The sequence below is a fragment of the Cyrtonyx montezumae genome, unplaced genomic scaffold (genome assembly GCF_038088225.1).
Source record: "Cyrtonyx montezumae isolate F1298 unplaced genomic scaffold, pur_monq_1.0 scaffold_13, whole genome shotgun sequence".
In the NCBI taxonomy this organism is placed as follows: domain Eukaryota; kingdom Metazoa; phylum Chordata; class Aves; order Galliformes; family Odontophoridae; genus Cyrtonyx; species Cyrtonyx montezumae.
Window position 1 is genome coordinate 2,114,286 of NW_027071859.1, and position 23,208 is coordinate 2,137,493.

At 39.5% G+C, this 23,208-nt stretch overlaps 1 protein-coding gene across 1 annotated transcript; it reads right to left on the reverse strand.

Moving 5' to 3' along the window:
* Positions 1-12,715: 12,715 nt before the first annotated feature.
* Positions 12,716-21,998, reverse strand: LOC136044920 (serotriflin-like). Its single transcript, XM_065730453.1, has 8 exons — positions 21,967-21,998; positions 18,261-18,322; positions 16,887-17,117; positions 15,865-15,955; positions 15,231-15,376; positions 14,704-14,798; positions 13,936-14,024; positions 12,716-13,217 (listed from the first exon to the last, which is right to left on the reverse strand). Exons 2-8 carry the CDS (start codon positions 18,318-18,320, stop codon positions 13,090-13,092), a joined length of 840 nt encoding a protein of 279 aa, XP_065586525.1. The 5' UTR covers positions 18,321-18,322; positions 21,967-21,998; the 3' UTR covers positions 12,716-13,089.
* Between the last annotated feature and the right edge of the window lie 1,210 nt (positions 21,999-23,208).

The window sequence follows — 23,208 nt, forward strand, 5'->3', positions numbered from 1 at the left end:
ATGAATGAACGAGCTAATTAAATTTCATTAAAATTATGAGAGCGCAGTCACTTGTCATTGAGATTCACATTGGCTGTCAAAATTCTTATTGAATCTTAAATGCTCTGTGTTTTGGGGATAAAATATTTTACTGATGTGATATTGACTGCTGGCTCTGATCATTCTATATTTAGGCCAAAGTTGTTTTGTAGGAGACTTTATTACAAGAAGACATCTCCTGGAAAAAAAGTGAAGTAGTCTTCATGTCTGATGTAAAAATATGGCATTGGTAAGATATCACAGCCTTTATATAAATGTGTGAAAGACTTTAAATCTTCCAAACAATTCAGAACAAGAGATAAAGGAGTAGTTTGAGCAATACCATTACCTAAAGAATGAGATATATTCTGAAAGAATACCCTCAGGCATCATTAAGAGAGGCGTTCATCTGAACAGATATAAACCACAGATTTCTGCCTCTGATCTAACCAATAATGCTTCTCTTTCAGAATGACAGGAAAGAGAAATGGGAACTTCCAAGAGCAATTGATTTCACCTTAAAAGAAAAGATTTCAGGCAGGCCAAATAGACAGTTTGGGCCCTTATGATCATATTTGATGGCTAATTCAGGCTTTACTCAAGTTTAGGATGACTCCTAGAGGAGGTCCAGCATGGTCTGCTGAGGAGCAGTGTCATTTACAAGTCTGAGTACATTCCACTGAAGTCTGATCTGCAGGTATTGCTCTTCTGATGGTATGGATTTCCAGACTGCAACTTGAGAGCATGCCAGACTTTAAACTTGCTGAATGAGGTTTTTTGAGAACATTGACATTTATCCCATTTCCGTGGTGTCATATTAGAAGGATTATTTCATTATACATTAACTTTAGTAGTGTTTTGAACCACCACTGTGGAACAGAACAGAATATCATGAGTTGCAAGGGACTCAACAAGGATCACGGAGTCCAGCTCTTGACACGTATTCCATCTCAAGCCAGAAGCTCAACTCAGTAAGTGAGGTTTGTCTACAATCTTTATTCATCTCAAAAGGGAAAGTGACATTGAAGGTATTTTTCTGGTTTCTCAGATAACATCAGTATCTTTGCCTTGACTGGATCCATATCAGTGTTGCTGACTTCATGGTTTTATGTTCTGCTTTTACTACAAAAGCACTGTGAAGAAGGACTAAAATAATAAGCAGAAGCTATTGATTGAGGTGTATAAGCAGAAGATATTGGCTGTAGAGTATCCTAATGACAGAGGAAAGCTGTGTACAAGAGATAAAGGGGTTCCTGCTCCAGTTTAGGCCAGTTTGTGCTGCTCCTGTGATAAAACAGGACGAATGCAGGGAGACAGATGATTTATATGCACCTTGAAGCCTTATTTATTTATTTTTTTTCCCAAGGAAAATGCCACAGAGAAGACAGCCTTTACTAGACACGTGCAAGATACTTTTTATATTTATGCACAGATGTGGAGTATCACTTTATTGTTCATACAATCAGCTGAGGTCCATCACTTTGTACATGAGTGTGAACCTGTTTCCTTATGAGAAATAATTGTGAATAAAATTGCTATTGAAAGTTAATGAGCCTACACATGTGTGGATTCAGGTGGTTTAGCTTCAACATTACATGCATTCACCTGTTCACCTTCATTACAATCGTGGCCCAAGAAATTTGTGCTCTCATACCAAGTTTTTACCTGTTTTGTGTTTTTAAGTTTTAAGGCCTATATTCCACTATCATGTCTGCCTTGCATTTTGATGTTTGCTGAAAATGATATCAACTCCTTTCATCTTTAAAAGTGCTCATTTCTACTTAGCCAGCAGTCCTTTGTAGTTACAGTTTAGCTCAGTACAATGCTGAGCTACTCCTGCAACAGTCCCATATGCCCAATTTGCTAAACACTACATCATGAGTGATTATTTACAAGCATTTATTTGCTCTGTTTCAGCAAGAGGGCCTTTCCCATCTCTGCCCCTTCATTATGCCCTCCCATTGAGAAAGTTAAGTACTTCTTTCTCCACTAAATCTTGTACAGTGCACAAATGGTAGAGCAATCATCAGGGATCTCCGTAATGCAAAGCTTGAAGCAGCAATTCCAATGTGCTCAATGCAGGTAGAACAATCTGTAGATAGCAAATTCCTACAGGAAACTCACATACTGCTTACTTTTTTCCTATGTACAACTAACTTCTCCTTCAGCTGCCTGAATATTAGGCGAATAGACTTATTTGTTTGCAGCTTGAAAGCTGACCAAATACACGACATGATTTCTAACACACATAATTCATTTATATGGCTGTTTTTTGGTTACCAGGAAGTAGATACTAAATCACTGAATACCAAAAGTAGTCCTGTGCTATTGAACTGACAAGATGAATTTATTACTTCCTTTCAATGGGTCGAGTGATATTTCAGTGAATAGCAGCTTCCTAGCTTACTATTTAAAATACAACAGTGCCTATATGAGCCAAGCAGACACTGGAGATACCCCACTGAACTGAGAAAACATATGTGTACTCTAGAAAACAGTAATTTCAGTGGAAAAGTCCAGACTCCAAAGTGTTCACATCAATGTGTGAAAGAGACAAGGTTTTCATGCCACAACCCATTAGATGCCACAGTCTTAGATGCTTTACAGGTGCATTTGAAATAATGCTTACCAGAATTAAATAAGCCTTACCAGGATGAATATTGGTTTGTTCAACTGATCTGCCTAGCTAGATCTGCAATGACTGTTAGTCATTATGAGATTACAGGAATAAATTGAGATTCGAAAAATTAAACTTGTTCTGTAATGTGTTGTGATCAATTTTAGGTAAAAATGGTGTGGACTGTCTTCATATTTCAAAAGCACTCATCTTTATGATCACCAAAAGGAAGATCCCACCCAGGAGGCAGGGCTAAAATCGGAACTGATACAGTATGGACTGCAGTGAAATGGGGCACCCATGAGCAATTTTCTGTGGTTTTATCTGGATGACCTCCACCTTGTCTTGCAGTTTCTTTCCCTGCCTTCACATTTTACCAATTGCTCTCATTTTATGTTTCCATCCTCATTCTCTTACGTTGCCATCCTTCATCCTCTTCCCTTATCTTCTCTTCCCTTTTCTCATTTCTTTTTATGAGCTGATTTTCTTAGGAACACCCAGCACAACGACTGCTTCCACAGCATGTTATTTATTGTGGTTGCATTTTCTACCTCTTCCACCACCCAGCAGTTGCCTCTTTAGGAACACAGGAGTTCTTAGGTCATTGAGGTGTCTTCCTATGATTGTAGGTAGCTTATCACAAAATCCCCTCTTTACGTTTTGACTTCTATTTATAAAGTTGCATTATATGATCTTCATTCAGTTGGAACGCTGCTGTATATCTTTACAATTTTAATGTTTAGGAACAGATTTCTGCCCTAGTTTTATTAATACAGTGTACGTAGCTATTTCTGGTGACAAAAACACCTGGTAGCTCAACTAGCACTAGCATTTTCTACACCTTTCTGATACTTGTAGACAGCAATCATGTTACCTTTCAGCTTTTTCTAATTAGGTGGGCTTCTTGTTTTTCTCCGATATTTTGCAGCCTGTCTGGTTTCTTGAATATTTTAGTATCTCTTCTTTCAGTTCCTATTACATTTCATTTATTGGAAAGTACAGTTCTCACCAGAATCTTGTAGGCTGGAATTAGATCTTCTATTTTCTGGAAATACATGATGAATCCTGAGGTAACATTTCATTCCATCACTTGGAGAGTTAGCAGTCATTTCAAGTTAACATATCAAGGTTTTCCACCGGAGAGTTTCTTCAAGCTGACTGCCTCCACAATATCACAGAAAATCACGTACATGTTGAACATCTAGTGACTCATTTACAGACTGGAGTTTCTCCAGAATTCGTCATCCTGCAATTTCTGGACTATTCTCTTCTCTCTTCTCTTCACTATCCACAAGAAAACTCCAGATTCAGTTGCTTAGAACTGGACATATAACTTACTGTTACCTAAAAAAGACATGTTACTCACTTGTAGCACCTCTTTCTTGTACACAGTGACACCAAAAGAAAATTTAGTACTTTTATTTTGATTCATGACAACAGAAGACTAACAGGAGACATACCAGCACGCTTCAAATGCCTTTAAATTTTTTGCAATAACACCTCTTGTATTACTAACAAGAAGAATGTGGAGTTCCTACTTTTCAATTTCATTTGCCACAGACAGAAATGAATGTATACACTGTAGATGCCTGCATTCATCCCAGTGAGCTGGTGCTCCCTTTATCAGTGATTAGGGAAATTCCTGTTGAAGCAGCTATTACATTTATCCTAATACAGATGCAACAAGTTGGTTGAAGTACTCATTTTTTTCTCATTGTTTTTTGCTCTTTTCCTCTTAACTGTAAAAAGGACTATTTCTACACACTTTTGAAGATAGTGATATGAATCCTGAAATTCACAGGGAATTTTATTAATTTAGCTTCATGGCCAATTATTAACTTAATTAAAAAATCCCATATTTTCTGTTTCAGGGAACTGAAGCAAAGAAAAATATTAACATCTGATAATCTGAGATTCAGGTGCTGGTTTATTCCAGAATCCTTTCCAAAGGAGACTAAAGAAGTTTGCACAATGACTCTTGCTTGTTATGCTCCAGCTCCAGTGTCTTAACTGCAAATCTATTCTCGACTTGCTGAGAACGATAAGAGACGTCACAGCATCAATTTGTGTCTAGAGGTCTGTCTTAGGATACTTGGTCACTCTTGCATTTTCTATGCCAACTACTTAAAATAGGAAGAAGGCTTATCAGAAAATTCATTGAGAATTGTCATTTGTAGCTAAATGCAAATTTGTAATGAAATTAAAGAGATATCTTAATAAAGGTCTGCTTTCATTTCTCTTGGTTGTGGGGATAGTTGAGTGAGAAATGCACTAAACAGTACCATTTCTGCATGCAAACAAGCTACTCCATATAAATGCCTGAGGAATAAGAAAGTTTAAAGGACTCAACTTCCTCCCCTGGGTACTTAAAAGTAGTAAATAAAATTCATTAACCTGCAGCAATAACTCCAGTCACCAAGCCACAGAATTGCAGGAAATGCTGACAGATTACCACAGTGTTTGAACAATGGTGCCTCCTTTGGGGAAAAAACAAGAGGCCAAAAAAAACAACAGGGAGGAGGCTCAGAACTGAAAATGATCTGGAAAGGTTTGCCACTAAAATGCATCCAGATTTACCGGACTTCTAGACATGGGTTGTTTCCCTCCTTTCCTGACATTATCTCAAATTTTGCCCTGAACCAAGAAGAGTCAAGAATGTGCATACTAGCTGCTCCCAGATCTTCTTCAGTACCTTATCAAATGAAGCTGGCTTGCTCTGATATACGCTGCTGTCACAACCAATTAGTGGACTCTTACACTTACTGAATGCATTGATGGCTGCAGTCCTGTATTGTGACATTCTTATTGCCTTACAGGTCAAAATGGTGCAACAGAACTTGACTAAGAGCTGGTCTACCTGTAGGCATGAAGTCTGTTTGTGCAGCAAAAGTGCAGCTTGACAAATCCCTCCTAGCTGAATCTGTAGCTTTCAGTAGCAGAAGAGTTCATTTGATAACATAATTTTCCAATATTGATAAAGCACTGGCTGGAGGGGTCCAGAGAATGGTGGTGTATGGAGTTCCATCAGCTGAGGTCGTGAGTGGTGCTCCCCAGGGATCAGTATGATGGCCTGTCCATCTTTGTTGATGACCTGGAAGAGGGGATTAAGTGCACCCTCAGTAAGTTTGCAGATGACACCAAGTTGTCAGGAAGTGTTGATCTGCCTCGGGGTAGGAAGGCCCTGCAGAGGGATACGGGCAGGCTGGAGCTGATGGAGTGACATTCAACAGGACCAAGACTGGAGCATAGGTCTTATGGGGAGAGGATGAGGGAACTGGGATTGTTCAGTTTGGAGCAGAGGAGGCTAATGGGAGTCCTTATTGCTTTCTATAACTCCCTTTTCAGGTTGTGGCAGGGGGTGGGTCAGCCTCTGGTCCCACGTAACTGCCCTAGGATGAGAAGTGATGGCCACATGTTGTGCCAGGGTGGATTCAGGTTGGGTATTAGGAAGAATTTCTTATCCAAAAGAGTGATGCTGCAGTGGCTCTTTGAGATATATTCCCTCTTATCAAACACAGTTTTGCATTGCTAGTTCATTACCCACCCTTCCCTGTACAATAGAAAATCTGAGGAAAAAGAGAAAACAGTTTTGTCACTTCCAGTACCAATATACAGATAAACATCTCATGGCATGATATCATACCAGGACACCGCTCCTGAAAATGAAGCATTAACTCAGGAGTCCATAAAAGGATTGAAGTAGGAACAGTATTATCCACACCTGAACAGGGGCACTCAAATTTGAATAAGGGCATATCTAAGCAGTTATACAAACTTGTGCAGAAATAAATATCAGTAGTTTAAGGTGTGTTGTAGATACCAGTCTTAAACTGAGATCAGTGCTCTGAGATGTGCCAGTATGTAATGGAGGTTTTAATTTGTATAAAATGTATGCATGGGTTGATCCTCTGAGAACTAGAGCAGTGGTGAGATTTGTGGAAAGGGTGAAATAGAGCCTACACAAGTTTTGTGTTTTGTGATCAAGAGCAACTATCTCATCCTGCTATCTCAATACAAAGTTCATGCAGCTGATGTTAGAAATCACAATGATTTCCCCCATAGACTCCAGTGTTGTTTTAAAAACAAGAGCTGTTTTAGACAAGAGTAGTTAGGGATTTCCCCAAAGGAATTAAAAAAAAAAAAAAGTGGTTTATAAGAAAAAGATCAAGTTGTATTTCATTCAAAATTTGTCACCAATTCATCTGATTTCAGCTCGGCATCTTGGGTGTTCCTGGTTTACTTCTAGGAGAGAAGGTGACAGAGAAGAGGTGTTAATGATGAGGAACTGAAAGAAGATAATGTTAGATTTGGAGTTATCATTTCATTATAGTGGAAAAGGTAATTGTGATGATAAATGTTTCAGAAGGACATTTTCACTTACACGTTTTGCACATTGGATTGCTCATCACTGAGTGCAGTGAATAGTTAACGGGGGCAATTTCAGTAGTATATGCAAAACTATTTCCATATCCATCTAACTTGACTTCTGAAAATTGTTTTTTCTGGGAAACTTCTCATTGATGACAGGGTCAAAACACCTTCATTAGTCATAGGGAACGAAGGCTGCACTGTGCTGACCCAAAGCATACCAGTTTATCCCAGTGACCATCCCATGAAACTGCAGGGAGGCAGTGCCCTTTCCTCACTCCTATCCCTTTGTGCCCTGTGTCCTCTCAACCTGTGATGAAACTGCGATATAATTCTACTGGAAATGTGATCAAATGCAGTATTATAATCACAAGGTCCTATTGCTTCACAGGCCTTAATTAATCTTTCTCACCCCTGGCTGTGTCAGTTTATCTCTGTGTTGCAGTCAGTGAGATCAAAGCAGAGAGGTTAAAAGTCCTCCCTTCAGCCCAGAGAGGAGGCAGGAACTGTCCAGCATCTTTTTAATGAGAAAACCCCATCTCCTGTTTTTCACAGTTGAACCGTGACCCTTACACTTGAAGGAATCTGTCCTTGGCAGCCTGGTTGAGAAGAGCCAGGAGCAGCCCAGGGGTGGGGACCATCCTCATCCTGTCCTTACTCTGATGGCTTAGTGCTGCAGGGGTTGAGGCCCTCACTGCAGTTTTCTGTCCTGGATATTCTGACCACATAGATTCCTAGTGGTTTGGGAAGGTTGCATCTATGCAGATGTGTGTATCCTCATAGAGACTTAGCCTGAATGTTGAGGTGAAGGCCCAAGTTGGGATTTGGGCTTTCTTGTGCATCAGGAATGGAACTCAGAGGAAATAGTAAATGGATCTGCTGTCAAATAATAGGGGAAACAGTACACCCCTGGGAAATATATCCATATATGATGAGATGTGAATATGCAATAGAACTTTCTGGAAAGCTGCCCATCATTGGCTACAAGTGAATGCCCTAGGAGGGCCAGCTGGATGTTTAGTTTCTGTGTAGTTTATTGAACAAGTTCTCATCTTTTAACTCTTTGCAGCTTAGTCTGTAGTCCTTAAGATTCCTTGCATTCATTTTCAGGTTATTATTTATTCCCATCACTTGATGACCCATCTTGCAACATGAGAAACACGTTTTTGATGGGACTGAAGGAATAATACTACTCTGGGGCATGTGGAGGGTTGCCAAGCTGGACTGGTACACATTTTGCCTATGAGTGCCTACCTAGAAGTTAATCATCCAGTGGAAATTTGTCAGATATGCTCTTTCTGGTCAGTGGAAAGACAAAATCTCTGGGATCTGTTTTAACCCAGTGATGTTAGAAAAATTTTTGGATAGCATCTTGACATGAAAGACCCCCCCAGACTTTACAAACCTTGTTTTCCACTTGGTAGAAAGTCTTACATATAGCTGCTCAAACCTGTTGTTACTATAGATTTGATACATTATGGATATGAGTGAGGTAAATATTCATGGGATAGTTATTCTCTCCATCAGACTGGTAGAGAATAATAGGGAAAATTTAGGACCAGGGCTCTCAGCAAGACTTTGGATACTAGAAGTAAAAGGTCTTTCATCTTCCTTAGCTCTAAAGCTGCTTCTCAGAGAAGATAGATGACATGAGAGAAGATAGACAACATGATGGCTACAGGTGACTTATTTTAAATATCAAAAGTGTTTTTTCTTCACAAGCCATAAGACTGTGAATTGTTATTTCTTAGTTTTTGTTCAAAACGCTGCTTAAACTCTTTGCCACGTAAGTGAGCTACTTAGGAGCCCTTACCCAATTCTCTGCAGATAAGACTTGTATCGTAGCAGTTACTCTTATCATCTCTCAGCACATGTGCTTCTTTTGAGGATGTCTGGAGCCAGACACAAACTGTAGGAAGCTCTCGGGTGTTTCTGCGCTGCATTACATCTCAGAAGTTTCAGAGTCCTGACAATATAATTTCAGTCAATACTGTGAAACCTATGCTAGTACCAGAAAGAAAGCAACATTCATGGCAGCACTACAAAAATGAGTTTTTGAATATAGTCTGAAATGGGAGAAAAGCATTGACACACTAGATCTCGGTTGTCATATCGGTTTTATTTCACCTAGAATCAATCAGAGAATCATAGACTCACCTGTCTGTGGGAAACTCACTGTTCATTTTCCCTAGAATTACAGAATCACAGAACTGTAGGGGTTGGAAGGGACCTCCAGAGATCATGGAATCCAAACCCCTGCCAAAGCAGCTCCCAGCCCAGGGTGCACAGCTCGGTGTCCAGGTGGGTCCTGAACGTCTGCAGAGGAGGAGATCCACCACCTCTGTGTGCAGCTCCAGTGCTCCATCACTGCACTGGGAAGGAGTTCCCACACACATTGTGCAGAACTTCCTATGCTTCAGTTTGTGGCCATTTCCCCTCGTCCTATCACCACACACTGCTGAGAAGAGTCCGGCCTCGTCCCTTTGCCTCATGCTCCTTAGATATTTACAGAAGTGGATCAGATCCCCTCTGAGTCTTCTTATTTCAAGGCTGAACAGCCCCAGGTCTCTCATCCTTTCCTCATAAAGGTGTTCCACACCCTTTATCATCTTTGTGGCCCTCCCTGTCTGTCTTTCAGCCTTCCAAGGGACATGAATGATGCCCCAGCTCAGTGCTTGGTAATGTGCATGAACTCTGCTGCCTTACTCCAATGCCATAGCTGGGTACACAGAGCACAAAAACTCGCTCTTTGGGGGCAGAGCTCTCACAGAATTCTATCATAATTGTTTGTTGAGTTAGAGAGAGAGGGATGGAAGAATTTTTAACTTTCATCACCTAGGTTGTAAGCAGAAATTAAGCCTCGGGATACATCCCAGAAAATACCCGGAGAGTTTGGCCAAAACAGGATGTACTCTCCTGTAAGAGAGGTTTTATGGATAAGTACTTTCTACAGCTGTTTTGGGGACTGCAGGAACCTTGATTAGTGTTGTGTAGTCATGGTGTCAGGATGGAACTTCAGACAGGGAGATGATCAAGGCTTCTGCAATTAGCATTGATATGTTGGAAATTAAAACATTGCCTTAATTTGATAGGACAAATAGTTTTAACAGGAAAGTCATTTGGCCAACAGAGAGATGATGAAACAGGGAAGGGGAAGTAACCACTACCGAACTGATTTTATATGAAGTGATTATTTATACATCAAGAGTTAACTAATAATTAACATACAGGCTATTGTTATTAACAGTTGGGGCAGGCTCAGAACTTCTGTTTCTAGTAAAAGGAGACAACCTTGCAGGTAGCAATGTGAAAACCTTATCCAGCTGAATGTCTGGGAGTAGTTCACCCTCTTGTGCTCTGAACCAGAATTACACTCCTATCGAATGAATGATTTTTTCTGGTCCGAAATGTCAAGGGGACCTTGTAAGTGATACTGGTCCTGCTCAGGGCTGGCACATGTGACTCAGTACCTGAGGACACTGCAGTGCATCCTGCAAAGAGCTGGGATGTGTTATTTTCTCTGCAGAGGCTTGGGAGTGTGTCAGGAGGAAAATCAGAGGGAAGGAGCCTCTCTCTTCAGAGAAGTGCTGTTTGCACATCTTATAATTTCTATCACAGTTTATAAACTGCAAGCAGAAATAACTTCAGTTTCCTTCGTGTCTATCTTTTCATTAAAGTTAGAAAAATAGTTCTGTGGGGGAGATATGTCTTGGGTGTGAGGACAAACACACAATCCGTTTCACATCCACGTCACTGGTGTAATTTAAATTGTTCAAAGATTAAGGGCAGCACAGGAAAATAAACCTGAAAATGGATGAAGAGAAAGCAGTTCGTTTGATTGGCATCAAAACAACCCTTGATCAGGCTGCCCAGGGAGCTGTGGGTGCCCCATCCCTGGAGATGCCCAAGACTGGGCTGGATGGGACCTGGTATCCAGTGACTGATCTGATAGCTGACAACCCTGCCAATGGCAGGGGGTTGGGGCTGCATGGTCTTTCAGATCCCTTCCAACATGAACCATCCTATGATTCTATGATCTGTCTGAACTGCACCCACTGTAGGAGCGCCGACAAGATCTGAGAGAGTCATGTTGTTCTGATACAGTGGGTGTCAAATGCTCAGCAAATCTGGATGCTCAGAAACAATGCAAAGATTAAAGATATAACATGTAACAATATCATCAGTATCTTAATTAAGTGCAATATTAGGAGCAATACAGGAATGATTGTGGCCCTAAGACCAAGTACAGCAGATCCTACTAAATTCTCCCTTAGGTGACACTTGGTGGTCTGTCTGCAAATACAGGTAGGAAAAGGCACATCCAAGGCATTAAGCTGAATTTATTCAACTGGAATGAGACTATAATAACTATAATAACTGGAACTGGTGTGCTTTGATAGAAATCAGTGCAATTTCCTGGAAAGTTCTGGAGAGAAATTCCTCTTACTGGTACGGATCTGGGGAGACTTGGATCCACTGCCATATTTCTTTTATTGTGTTGATTTTCTTTTTCCAGTATTTTTTCTTAATTATGGCAATATAAATTTCAAACGAGAGAGGGACTTCCATGCAGAGGATGGAAAGGGATATGTGTATCTATTTCCTAATATGAACAGTTTTAAAAAGCTTCCTATTACCTATCTATTGGTGCTGTATGGAAAAAAATCTCATTTATCACTTCAGTGAACAGATCATAGAATCATGTAATCATTCAGGTTGGGAAAGCCTCTAAGATCACCTAGTCCAACTCCCCACCTACTGCTGATATTACCCATTGCACCACGTCCCTCAGCACTACATCTACCCTGAACTTAAACACCTTCAGGGAACGTACCTCCACACTGGTCTATTCCAATGTCTGACCACTTTTTTGGAGAAGAAATTTTTCCAAATACCCAACCTGAACCCACTCTGGCTTAACTTGAGGTCATCACCTCTTGTTTTCACTAGTTACCTGGGAGCAGAGGCCAACTCTACCCTGTCACAACCTCCTTTCAGGAAGTTGTAGAGGGCAATGAGGTCTCCCCTGAGCTCCTCTTCTCCAGACTGAACACCCCAGTTCCCACAGCTGCTCCCTATAACACTAGGTGCCCCAGACCCCTCAAAGCTCTGTTTCCCTTCTCTGAAACTACCCCAGGGCCTCCATGGCTTTCTTGTAGTTAAGGGCATGATGATGAATTCAGTACTCGATGTGCAGCCTCACCAGTGTTGAGTACAGGGAGGGCATGAATACTTCCCTGCTCCTGCTGGCTGCAGTATCTCTGAAGCAAGCCAGGATGCCATTGCCCTTGTCTACCTGGGCACACTGCTGGATCAAGTTCAGCCAAGCATCGACCAACACCCCCAAATTTCTTACACTCAGCTTTCCAGCCACTCTATCCCATGCCTCTAGCATTGCTTGAGATTGTTGAGAACAAATACAGCACCTAGCATTTTGCTTACTGTACTTCATCCCATTGGCCTAACCCCATTGATCCAGCCTGTTCAGATCCCTCCGAAGAGCCTTCCTACCCTAGATGTGTCAGAAGATTTGTGTCATACAGTCAATGTACGCCTCTTATCTTTTCTATATAAAATAATGCATGACTTTTGGCTCTGCTTTTCTTTTCCAGTTTCATCCTCACTTGTGTGAGGATCATTCAAATACCCATGAGAAATTTTCCAAATGAAAACAATTATAAACCACTTCAACAAAATTTCTGTTTGTGAACATACATTTACTTAGCCAGGAATACAATCCATTTATAATTGAAGAAAAGGTAACAGAAGAAAGTTAAGTGGAATTTAACATGTATTTTCATGTTTTAAAAGTGCGTTTCCCATTAAAAGGATATGAATCAGTGGAAGTTCCACCAAAAACCAAAAACCACATTAATAGCTTAATCATGATTTTTATAAAGCCTAACATAACATCCAAGTTTATCTGAGCCACCAGATTAATTTGGAACTGAAACAATTATGTGATTTCATAAAACATTCAGGTCAATCTGAGCTGAAACGCTGAGCACGAGTGTGTTTTCTCTTCTCAGTTCTACTCTTTCCTTGTACTAAGTTCCAAAGCAGCTGCGACAACATCCTCCAGGACCTTATACGATCTGAGTGGTGCACCTACAGGTGGCAGGACACTTTGTTTTCACCAGTGAATGGCTACAGCCAAACAAGCTTCTCATATTCTTGCAGTTTGGATATACATCTCGATGTCTGCAAGGGTTGGCTAAAATAGAATGGACAGAGAAAGATCATGAATTGTATTAATTGAAAAAACAATCCTAGAGTGATACTTCTTCATTTTCCAGAGTGTATTTTCTCATTTGTTTTCTTGTCTATACAGTCTTTGTATGTTTGTTGGGGGAATATTCATGGGCGGTTGGACTAGATGATCTTGAAGCTCTTTTCCAACCTTGTTATTCTATGGTTCCATGCTCAGCTGTTAAAATTGCTTAAAATGGGAAGCAGACAGAAAAACAGTATCTCCCAGTTGAGTTGCTTCCCATGGAATTCTACAACAACCAGGGGCAGTTGGAGATCTTTATGTCCACAGGGACACATATGAGTACTGACAATCCAATATGCGTTTGGATGTAGTTGAGTATCCCAACATTGTGCCCTGAGCCTCCCTGCAGAGGGCAGCAGAAGACCGTCAATGCAATCGTGCACATCTTAACAGCAGCACAGAGCACAGAATGGCAGGGGTAAAGAACTGGAAGGGTCCCCTGGAGATAAACTGCTCCCAGACCCTGCTCACGTTGTGTCAGTAGTTACTAAAACACTATTACGCTAGTGGAGGTAAACTAAGGGGCAGTCTTGTGACATCTTTCCTGCAAAAGATTGCATGAAGTTTAGAAAAGGTTAGGTGTGGAGTGATAAGGGATTGAAGTCATTATATGAGGTAGTGTAATGCTTGTATTAAGGAGGAAAACGCATGCACTTACTGCAAAGCCCTCTGTCACAGTGGCCTGGACAGTCTGCACATCTGGGTCCTTTCTTGTAAGGTGCAGCCACTTGCATGATGTTATTTCCTCTGAAACGTTAAAGAAACAAACAGAACAAGATCAAAGGGCAGCTCTGAGCCACTGACAGTTTACTTGCTTCATCATAACGAAAGATATTGACAGTTTTTGGGTAAAATGATTGTCATAGATAGTCCTGTTTGAGTAAGAGCAATTTGTAGAATACAACTTTGTTTCTAAACAGGAGGCATTTAGGGAAATAAAATTAATTGGCTTTTTTCCTTTGTATAGCATTACCAGTTTAAAAAATTTATGTGCTTCCTTGTTCTGCTTTTCTAGTGGCTTTCCAGCACATAAGGAAATTATATTGGCAGCAACCTGACACACAGGATTTAGAGATTTGCTCTTCTGTGAATATTCATTTGCTGTTTGCTTTCACTTTTTTCTGACTATCCTCTTTGTGTTCATAGTTACAAGATGACTTGTGCATGATATCTGACCCTAACACAGATCTTTCTTTCTTCATTCATATGCTAATATTTCCCTAATTTCAGTTTCAACATGAATTACATTAAAAATTTATACTCAATTTGATGTTAAAGCAACAGTTCACATTAGCGTTTTCAAAATTCCAAACTGCCAAAGCAAACTGAAGGCATCTGCTCCTACAAAGGCTCATCAGACTGCAAGAGTTTCTGAAAGCATATCTAGAACTATCACATCTCAAGAGAACCAAACAGTGGTACATACGGAGGACAGTAGTGGCAGACATAGAAGTAGTTGTATTGGTTCCTCGGGCAGTGGGCGACTGCACACCCAACCTGGTAGCTGTTGTACCACACTAGCTGTGGAATAAAAAACAATTAACTCATGTCAGATACACACTGTCAAGGTAATAGAAATTTCAACTTGAATTGCTTCATCATAGCTCTTTTTCTTTGACATTTCAATGCCCATATAGAAAAAAAAAATATATATATATATATTAATATTTTTCCGTTATTTAAAGATCAAAGATGTTGTATCATCATTTATTTATTTACTTATTTACTTTACAGGTTCTCTTCTGGGCAGCTCTCTTAGATACTGTCTCCACCGCCTCAGATGTAAATGAGAAAATATGTCAATTTTTCAGTCTCTTTGCATGAGAAATTAAAGGACAACAGTTTGATGACACTGATTTATTTTCTTTTTCTGATAATAAATGATGCTCACTAATCCTAACTGTACATGTGTAATTCTAGTGTGCCACTGTGTTTCACTTCATTTCTCCATACCTGAGCGTAGCTCTTGACATTGGCACTCTTTGTAGTTGCTCCAAAACCGTACTTGAAATTAGAGGCCTGATTGTGCCAGACTTTGATTGCTTCAGGCCATGTTTTTGGTTGAGATGACAGCAATATATTCTCACCGCAAGTGGTTCCTAAAGTAGAAATAGTATTTTATTATGAAGGAGTGAAGAAAATTGTAGGGTGGGAGGCATGACAGAGGGAATGGCAATTTTTTATGACAGTGGCATTCTACAGCTCCAAGAGGATAGTACACTTGTTTCCTGGCAGGGTATGTTACTACGAGATCAGTGAGCTTTCAGTAAAGCTAAAAAATGTAACAAAAAATATGTGTACTTAGTCTGACCAACATTTCTCTGTCATACTGACCTGCCTAGAGACAAGGAACTAAGCTAGGATAGTTAAGGAAAGGTACAGTAACGGGGCAAGTTCAGAGCATGCCTCCTCTCTCAGGCTCCAACACTGTCTTTTGTGTCTTTCTCTGACAAAATGTTTTTGTGTTTAAAATCCTCAAAAGATAAAAAGCAGATTATCATTTATCCTTATTTCTAGTTCACAGGCAGATAGACTGTCTGCAAATTATCATTAATCCATTAGTTTAGTCTCCATGTTCTTCACATACCATCAATAACTCTGTGCTGTACAGGGCTGATTTGCATTTCACATGTTTTTGCCCATTTCAGAGCATTTTTGGCAGCTTTCTCACTCCACACCTGAAAGACACAAAGGAAGGAGCATTCAGGTCACAGGGAAGGTTTGTGCAGTCCTTGGAGCCGAAGAAAAAAATGGCGACTGATTTGTGTACTTTGTACTGAATTTTCTCATGGTCCTCAAAAGGAGCCATACCAGTTTATACTACTGGGACATGGGCACCACATTTCTTCAGGCCTAGAGGCTGCAGGTCTGCTATGTTGTAGTATCACACAGTAATGACCTCGAGATCTGAGCTGCTGCCGATTGTAGCTAGCAAACATAAGGCAAGAATTTGTGACTCAATGTGCAAGACGTGTTAATACAGGTTTTACAGCAGTAAATAGATGTGGTTGGAGCAAACCTATGTTCCTAATATCCCTAAACAAATGGCCCTGGGCATGTTACTTGAGTTTTGTTAATTGTGCAAATCACGGAATCATAGAATCACTACAGTTGGAAAAGACCTCTAAGGTCATCCAGCTCAACCAACATTCCACCCCACCACATCCACTGATCATGCTCATTAGTGCCATATTCACCCTTTTCTTGAGCTCCTCCAGGGATGGTGACTCCACCACCTCCCTGGGCAGCCTGTCATTCATTACCACTCTTTCTGAGAATTTTTTTAGTATCCTGAACCTCTCCTGCCACAATTTAAGCCCATTACTTCTTATCCTATCAAATCAAGACAAGTTGGCTAGGAGAGAGCATTTAAGATAGCATTTGTAGTCTGTTCTGAGATCTTTGAAGTGATTTTACAAGTGCTTACAGCACCTAAGTGTGTGAACTTGCAGCATGGATTCTGTATAAACCAAGGGATATGATTTTGACTTTTTCATCTCAGTTTCGGAATACCTTTCCCATCCTCTCTATACACTGAATGTGGAGTATTTAGAAGGGTACAACTTTTTCCTAATCTTGAAAGTGGGTTATTATCTACCCATTACTTACCATCTTCAGCATGTTCCTGGCTGTTGGAACTACAGATCTTCGTATTTCGTTGTGTTGCTGAAGTATCAGTTGCTTGTTTTTGAGATTAGTAAGATCTTGCTGAAGCAGCCTTTTGTTTTTTATCTGGTAACCATTGTATTTCTGTGGGTTTTGGTAACGGGGTTTCCCTTGTGGGTATCCATTGTTAATAGGCATAAGGAAGGGTAGGTCCACTTCGTTATGGTGAAGGATCTGGAAAACAGTAACAATGATGGTTCTAGTTCTCTTGAGTTTTCATAAGCAAGATTGATTGAGAACTTGAAAATTCTTGACTGCTTTTTTCAACTTTTCTATTCTTATATTTGCTATTTTTTTTATCCTTTCCTTCGTTTGAACTGCACTTTTCAGAAGTAGACATGACCCTAAATGAATATTATAGATAACTATTCTAACTTCAGGTGTCTCCACATCAAGAATGAAGAAAGCTTGGCTCTGGAACCAAATGTCATGACTTGCTTTAACCTCTTGTAAGCACTAATAAGTCCCTGGCTCCTACCACTTGCAAGCTTTGAAAGTACGTGAAGCTGCATCAGAATTTAGGGTATTTTACAGACCATCTTCTGAAACACTTAACGTCATTTGAAATACCCCAAGAAAATCAGACTGTTACTCCAGAAGATTACAGCTTCTCTCCGTAGGTTACTGCTCTCTGTACAGCCTTTAGAGCATCTTTTGAATGTTTGAGATACCCCAGGAAGTGTCAAACCAGTATTTCCACTGGAACAGATCTACTAAGATCATTTAGTCTGACTGCCTGACCACTTCAGGGTTAACCAAAGTTAAAGGATAATATTGAGGACATTATTTGAATTCCTTTGGAACACGGACAGGCATAGGGCATCAACCACTAGGAATCCTACTTCAGGGCTGTCGACCCGCAGAGTAAAGAAATTGTTCCTAAAAAAAGAGGTGATCATCTTTCCTGGAAAACCAATTTTTATTTCTTTTTCCTTATTAAGCAGATCTCGATAAATAGCTCACATGTCTATGTAGTAGATATCTACACCTTAAAAGAGAAACACTCTCTGAGAAATGATGACTACATTTCTGGCACTGAGATTAATTTAGAATATTTTCAGTTCATAGTTTTTTGAGAAAAGTATTTTTAGAATTGTTCTTGCAAAGAGGAGAATATTTAGATAGGCAGAATAAATATTTCAATACAAAAACCTCAGAAAAACAAGAATTCATATTTCCTGTGGAAATAGAGATCTTTATAGGTGCTAATAATAATTTCAGCCTCGAATTATAAAGCTCTAAAGGTCACTCAGCCACATCAGCTTTCTACACAACGTGCTTGGATATGACTATTTTGCACAGGCTGAACGGTCCTACCTTTCCATCAGCTTGGTGTACCAAAGCAGCCAGGCAAATGATTGCAGTTAGTGGACCCATTTCTATAGAGGAAAAACAAGCAAACAAACAACAAAAATTACTGTTAATTTCTGTTGCACAAAGTCTGTGGTGTGCTGTGGTATGAAAGCAAGATGAGAAAGCATTTCAATATGAGGCGTTCCACCCAGGAGATTATTTTAGTCATTATCAAATACAATTGCATATGCTGAATACACAAATGTGTGTATGGACAACACTGTCTTACACAGAGAGAAGATAGCCTCGTATTGAGGCAGAGACCACAAGTCAATTGAGTTACTCAATATATGCTGAATTTCCATTCTTTCTTTCATCTTTACCTCCTAGTACATAAAAAATTTAACTAATTAATGTGTACAGCAGGATCACAGCAATGTCCTGCTCAAGGAAACATCACTGATGCTGGTATTTTGGAGTGGAGCTTTGCTTTAATGCACTAACAGGTGCTTCTATTTCTTTTCTGCTCCCCACTTCCCCATCAAATCTGCATCATAATCATACAATAAAACAGTGATTATCATTTCCATCTGACACAAAGACGCAAACAAGATCTTCAGAGAATACACTTGGTTATTGGTTGATAAGTCTCTATAGAGGGAAATAGCACAGTACATAAGTAGTTTAAAAAATCACTCGTATCCATGGAATATTTCTTCTGCATGTCAGAAGAAGGAAAGCAAATATTAAACATTTTTTTCCTACAGATGACAATTAATTTTCTCTTTTTAAAGAATGGAGATGTGGCAAAATCCTGGATGAAACTGTCTGAGCTCAACAAGTTATCCTAAAACAAACCAAAGCAAACAAGGAAAACAGATGTGATAGAACTGGTTGAACATAATAAACTTTAGAATAGAAATGCCCAACGTGAGCATTACAGGTCGGTCATTGGTAGAGATCTAGTTAATCCTAGTAGTCAGGGAAAATATTGGGCCAACCTTTAAAACTATGAATATAGGATGATAACATAAAAAATCCACCAGCCTATCAGTGCTATGTGGCATCTATAATAAATGTGTTGGTGCTAGGTAAGCTGAATGAGTGAAGAAAGGCTGCAGAGAGCTTTCAGTTCTGACGAGAACTGGAAGATGTGTCCATATTTCAAATAATTAATTGCAGGTTAATGGGTCCTGGAAAAACAACTTAGGTTTAATTCTTTGTTCAGTTAATGGGACAAGGAATTCTAGTTCCTAGAACAATGAGTTGGAAGAGGTGGTGTTTACAATGTTATTAATGTCCTACTAATTGTTTAATACCTGAAACTGTCTGAATCTGTGATGTAGTTTCCTTCTCATTTATGCTGGGTTTATGTTATTGAAGGCAGTGGATTTTACTTGCAATTTAGTCCTCCGTGTGTGAGTCAGATATACATACGCAGTTTCAGAAATTCCTTTTTATTATAGGAATAATAACAAAGAATAATGACAGTTGCACAGAAAGTACGTTAGTTTTCTTCCCAGATGCTTTGATAAAACTCTTGCTTTTATATATGGCACATCAACTTTCATCTTCATGAGCAGCACTGGGGTTCCCCCAGTCACCAATGAGGCACCAACAGGCCCATTTTTAATCCTCATTTGGAGTTAAATCTCTAAGCAAAATCAGCCCTAGCCAGTGGGTCTGGGAAAGGCCAACTGGAATACTGGAATGAGTGAAATCTTTGTGTGTGAGACCATTTCACATTCACATTTTATGAGTATTCCACATCAGTTTACAGCATAGGAATGACATTCCATTGGGATTGGATCCCACTCAATCACTGCACATAAATGTAACTTGTGGCTTTTACATCTATCCCGAAGATCTTCCTGCTTATAGTCTCAGGAAATGTGTGAACAAATATAACGTGTGAGTCAATACATCAGAAAACAGCAATCAAGCACTGTTGGAACAAGATAAGTTTTTTGAATTTTTTGGATGCTGAACTACACAGAGCTTCAATCTACCTATGGGTAAACTATGCCAAAGAAGAAAAGGGAAAACACAATTACCTTTTCACTTACATTTCACATCATAGGAATAAGAGGTCTGAGTTCATACCAGTAGTTACACACACTGTTGGGCTATTCTGCACAGTGTGTTGTATTTTTTCATGAGCTATGAGGTGGGTGTGTCAACTCCCAAACTGCTGACAATAAAAATGGCACCACAGCAGTGCCGTGCAGATATGAGTTCAAATACAATGGGCTTCATAGTTACATTATGATGGCCCTGTGACTAGGCTAAAAACTTTACAAAGTTGATTCAGACTATGAAAATATTGAGAGAACATGATCTAGTGACTGAAAATTCCTGGTGGTAGATAGGTTGTAGAGAGATTGATCATTTATTTCAGCGCTGTACACTGTCGCACGCTACAAATCAGTAACACAACCTATCACACTACAGACTTCATGCCATGCAGGTATTTGTATTCTCAGGCTTGCATAAGGCAAAAACAAGTTGCATGAGGTAGAAACAGGGCTCTTGCTCATGTTAATGAAGACTAAATTCTAATCTGGAGAAATGTTTTTGTCTGCTGAGGATTTGTCTGACTCTTCCTCCAGTTATACATAGAAAGATCTTTCTGCAACTCCAAAGAAAAATCTACAACAGGAAACAAAACACTTCTAGCTTCAGAATTAAACCAGATTAAAATACAGCTGCACTTCTTCAACTGTCAGATGTCAACCAAATCCATTCCTTGGAATAAATTTATTTGGGATTACTTTCAAAGTCAGAAGATGATCATTCCCAGTTACCCTCATTTGCATTCCCAGTTACCCTCCTATGTCAGTAGTGTTCAATCAAGTAAATCGTTTCCATGCTTATGAGAAGACAAATCACAGCAACATGCTTTTAGGTAGCTCTGTTTGAAACCTCCATTCATTTCATGCAACTTTGGTCGAACTAAGTTCGATCAAATTGTAAATAAATACAAACGTATTTTATAACAAAATTTCATTCTTCATTAAGAAGACACGATCAGCTTACTGTGTACTAGAAGATGTAAAAGATATTTTAGAATGGCATATACCTGAAAGTTTGGATAAATACTTGACATCTCTAGATGGCAACATTTTGAGGGCACATCAAAGAATTGCAGGGTTTGAAGGAAGTCAAGAGAACATTGAGTTCAATCCCGCTGCTAAAGCAATGTCCTACAATAGGTTGCACAGGTCAGCATCCAGATGGATCTTGAATATCTCCAAAGAAGGAGACTCTACCACCCCTCTGGGCAGCCTGTGCCAGTGCTCCATCACTCTGTCACTAAAGAAGTCCTTCCTTGAATAAATATCAGATGTACTGATATTTTGCTGTATTCCAGAGGAATAAATTTGAAAAAATAGTAATTCATAAGAAAAGCATTTATTGCTATTGACTACAGCTCAAAATGGGTTAATTTATTTGAATGTACCTTTTGAACTAAAAAACTGTGATTTAGACTTCACTTCAAAGGTTTCTCACCCAGACAGGTGGAACCTGTGCTTTCTAAGCAGAAAATATGATTTGTTTTTTTAATTCTGCCTCTGTGATTTATACAAATAGATATTTTCTTTTAATTACCAGGTCTGGTAAGACTTAGATATTAACTACACTAGTCTTCATAACACAACACCCAACCAATGCTGACCATATAACTGCAGATAGCGTTTATATTATCAAAATTAAATTCTCTGTACATTACCTCTTTCTGGAGATACTTCTTCTGTTGCTTGGGGAGAGAAGTTAGAGGCTTTCCTCATGCTAGGGCTGTATATATATACCCATTCTCTTTCTTTGTCAATATTTACATATTTATAAATGACATCACCTTTGGGGCTGTGCATTCTAGAAGAAATATTTTTTCTTAAGGAGCAGGTGACTGCAAATAAACCAATCCAACTGCATTGTTCTTCATTTTGTCTTTTCTTCCCATCTCTAGGGCAAGAGAGGAGAAGATAAAAGGCCTATTCTTTTGCAGCACAAAAGCACCTGTAGATCGATAAACAGGCTGATGTATTCTCAAAACAAAGCTCAACTATAGGAATGCTGCTTTGAAATTCTCTTTTCTGATTCTGGTGAAAGAGTGGCATAAATATTTTGAGGTAGAAACATAAGTCAGACAATTCAACAAACTGGAAACTGATATTTTCATTTAAGAAGCTCCTGAACTTTAAGATATAAAATGTGTATTGCTTTAGTTCACTGAGGCCAAAAGGCTGTGGGACAGGGCTCTATTTATAGATACTATAAAGAATGTCATCTCATGTGTTGCTGAAGAGTAAACTACTTGCAAAATGGGTGCAGGTGTGTACCTCTTTCCCCCTGGTTTGAAGAGATGCTTGCATGTTTGGCTTGTGTTTGATTTTTTTTTTCCCTTCAGGATAGCATCACTTAACTCTCCTTTCATATGTTTGTTGCCACTGTCCTTAATATAGTATCATCATAAAGTCAAATCTGACAGCTCCTCAGTGCCCATCTCTGCTGTTTAAACACAGCTTGTCTTGCTTCCTTCTTCGCAGCGTGTTGGCTTTTGGAAATCATAAAGCATCTCCTCATGTTGCACATATAGTTCCCTTCCTCATCCTTGCCTTTACTTTGATGCCTCCTCACTGACCAGCATTCTGGTTGGAGCTCAGCTGAATTTCCTTTTCAAAGTACAACTCAGTTTTGTTTTGTTATTCCCCATTTTTCACAGAACTGAAGTTGTTGCTGTTGTCAGCATGTTGGTATTGGATTATATTCTTTTGCAACGCAGCTGCTTTTGTTGTTTATCTGTATAATGGGTAAGAACTATGGGAAGTCAAAAGCTCTCCCACATCGTTCAGTGTTCTGAGAAAAGGGCAAGGGTGATTTTCACTGTGGAAACTTTTCTTGTGATAACTTTGATGAAACTGCAGTTATCACTAGAAGAAGCCCAGTAAACTGCCAGCTGCAGTTAAGAGTA

Coding starts and splice junctions, on each gene's coding strand:
- LOC136044920 (XM_065730453.1), bottom strand. CDS start 18,320: ATGGGTCCACTAACTGCAATCATTTGCCTGGCTGCTTTGGTACACCAA. Junction 15,377..15,864: donor ACAGCACAGAGTTATTGATG/GTATGTGAAGAA, acceptor TTTCTACTTTAG/GAACCACTTGCGGTGAGAAT. Junction 14,799..15,230: donor ATGTCAAGAGCTACGCTCAG/GTATGGAGAAAT, acceptor TTTATTCCACAG/CTAGTGTGGTACAACAGCTA.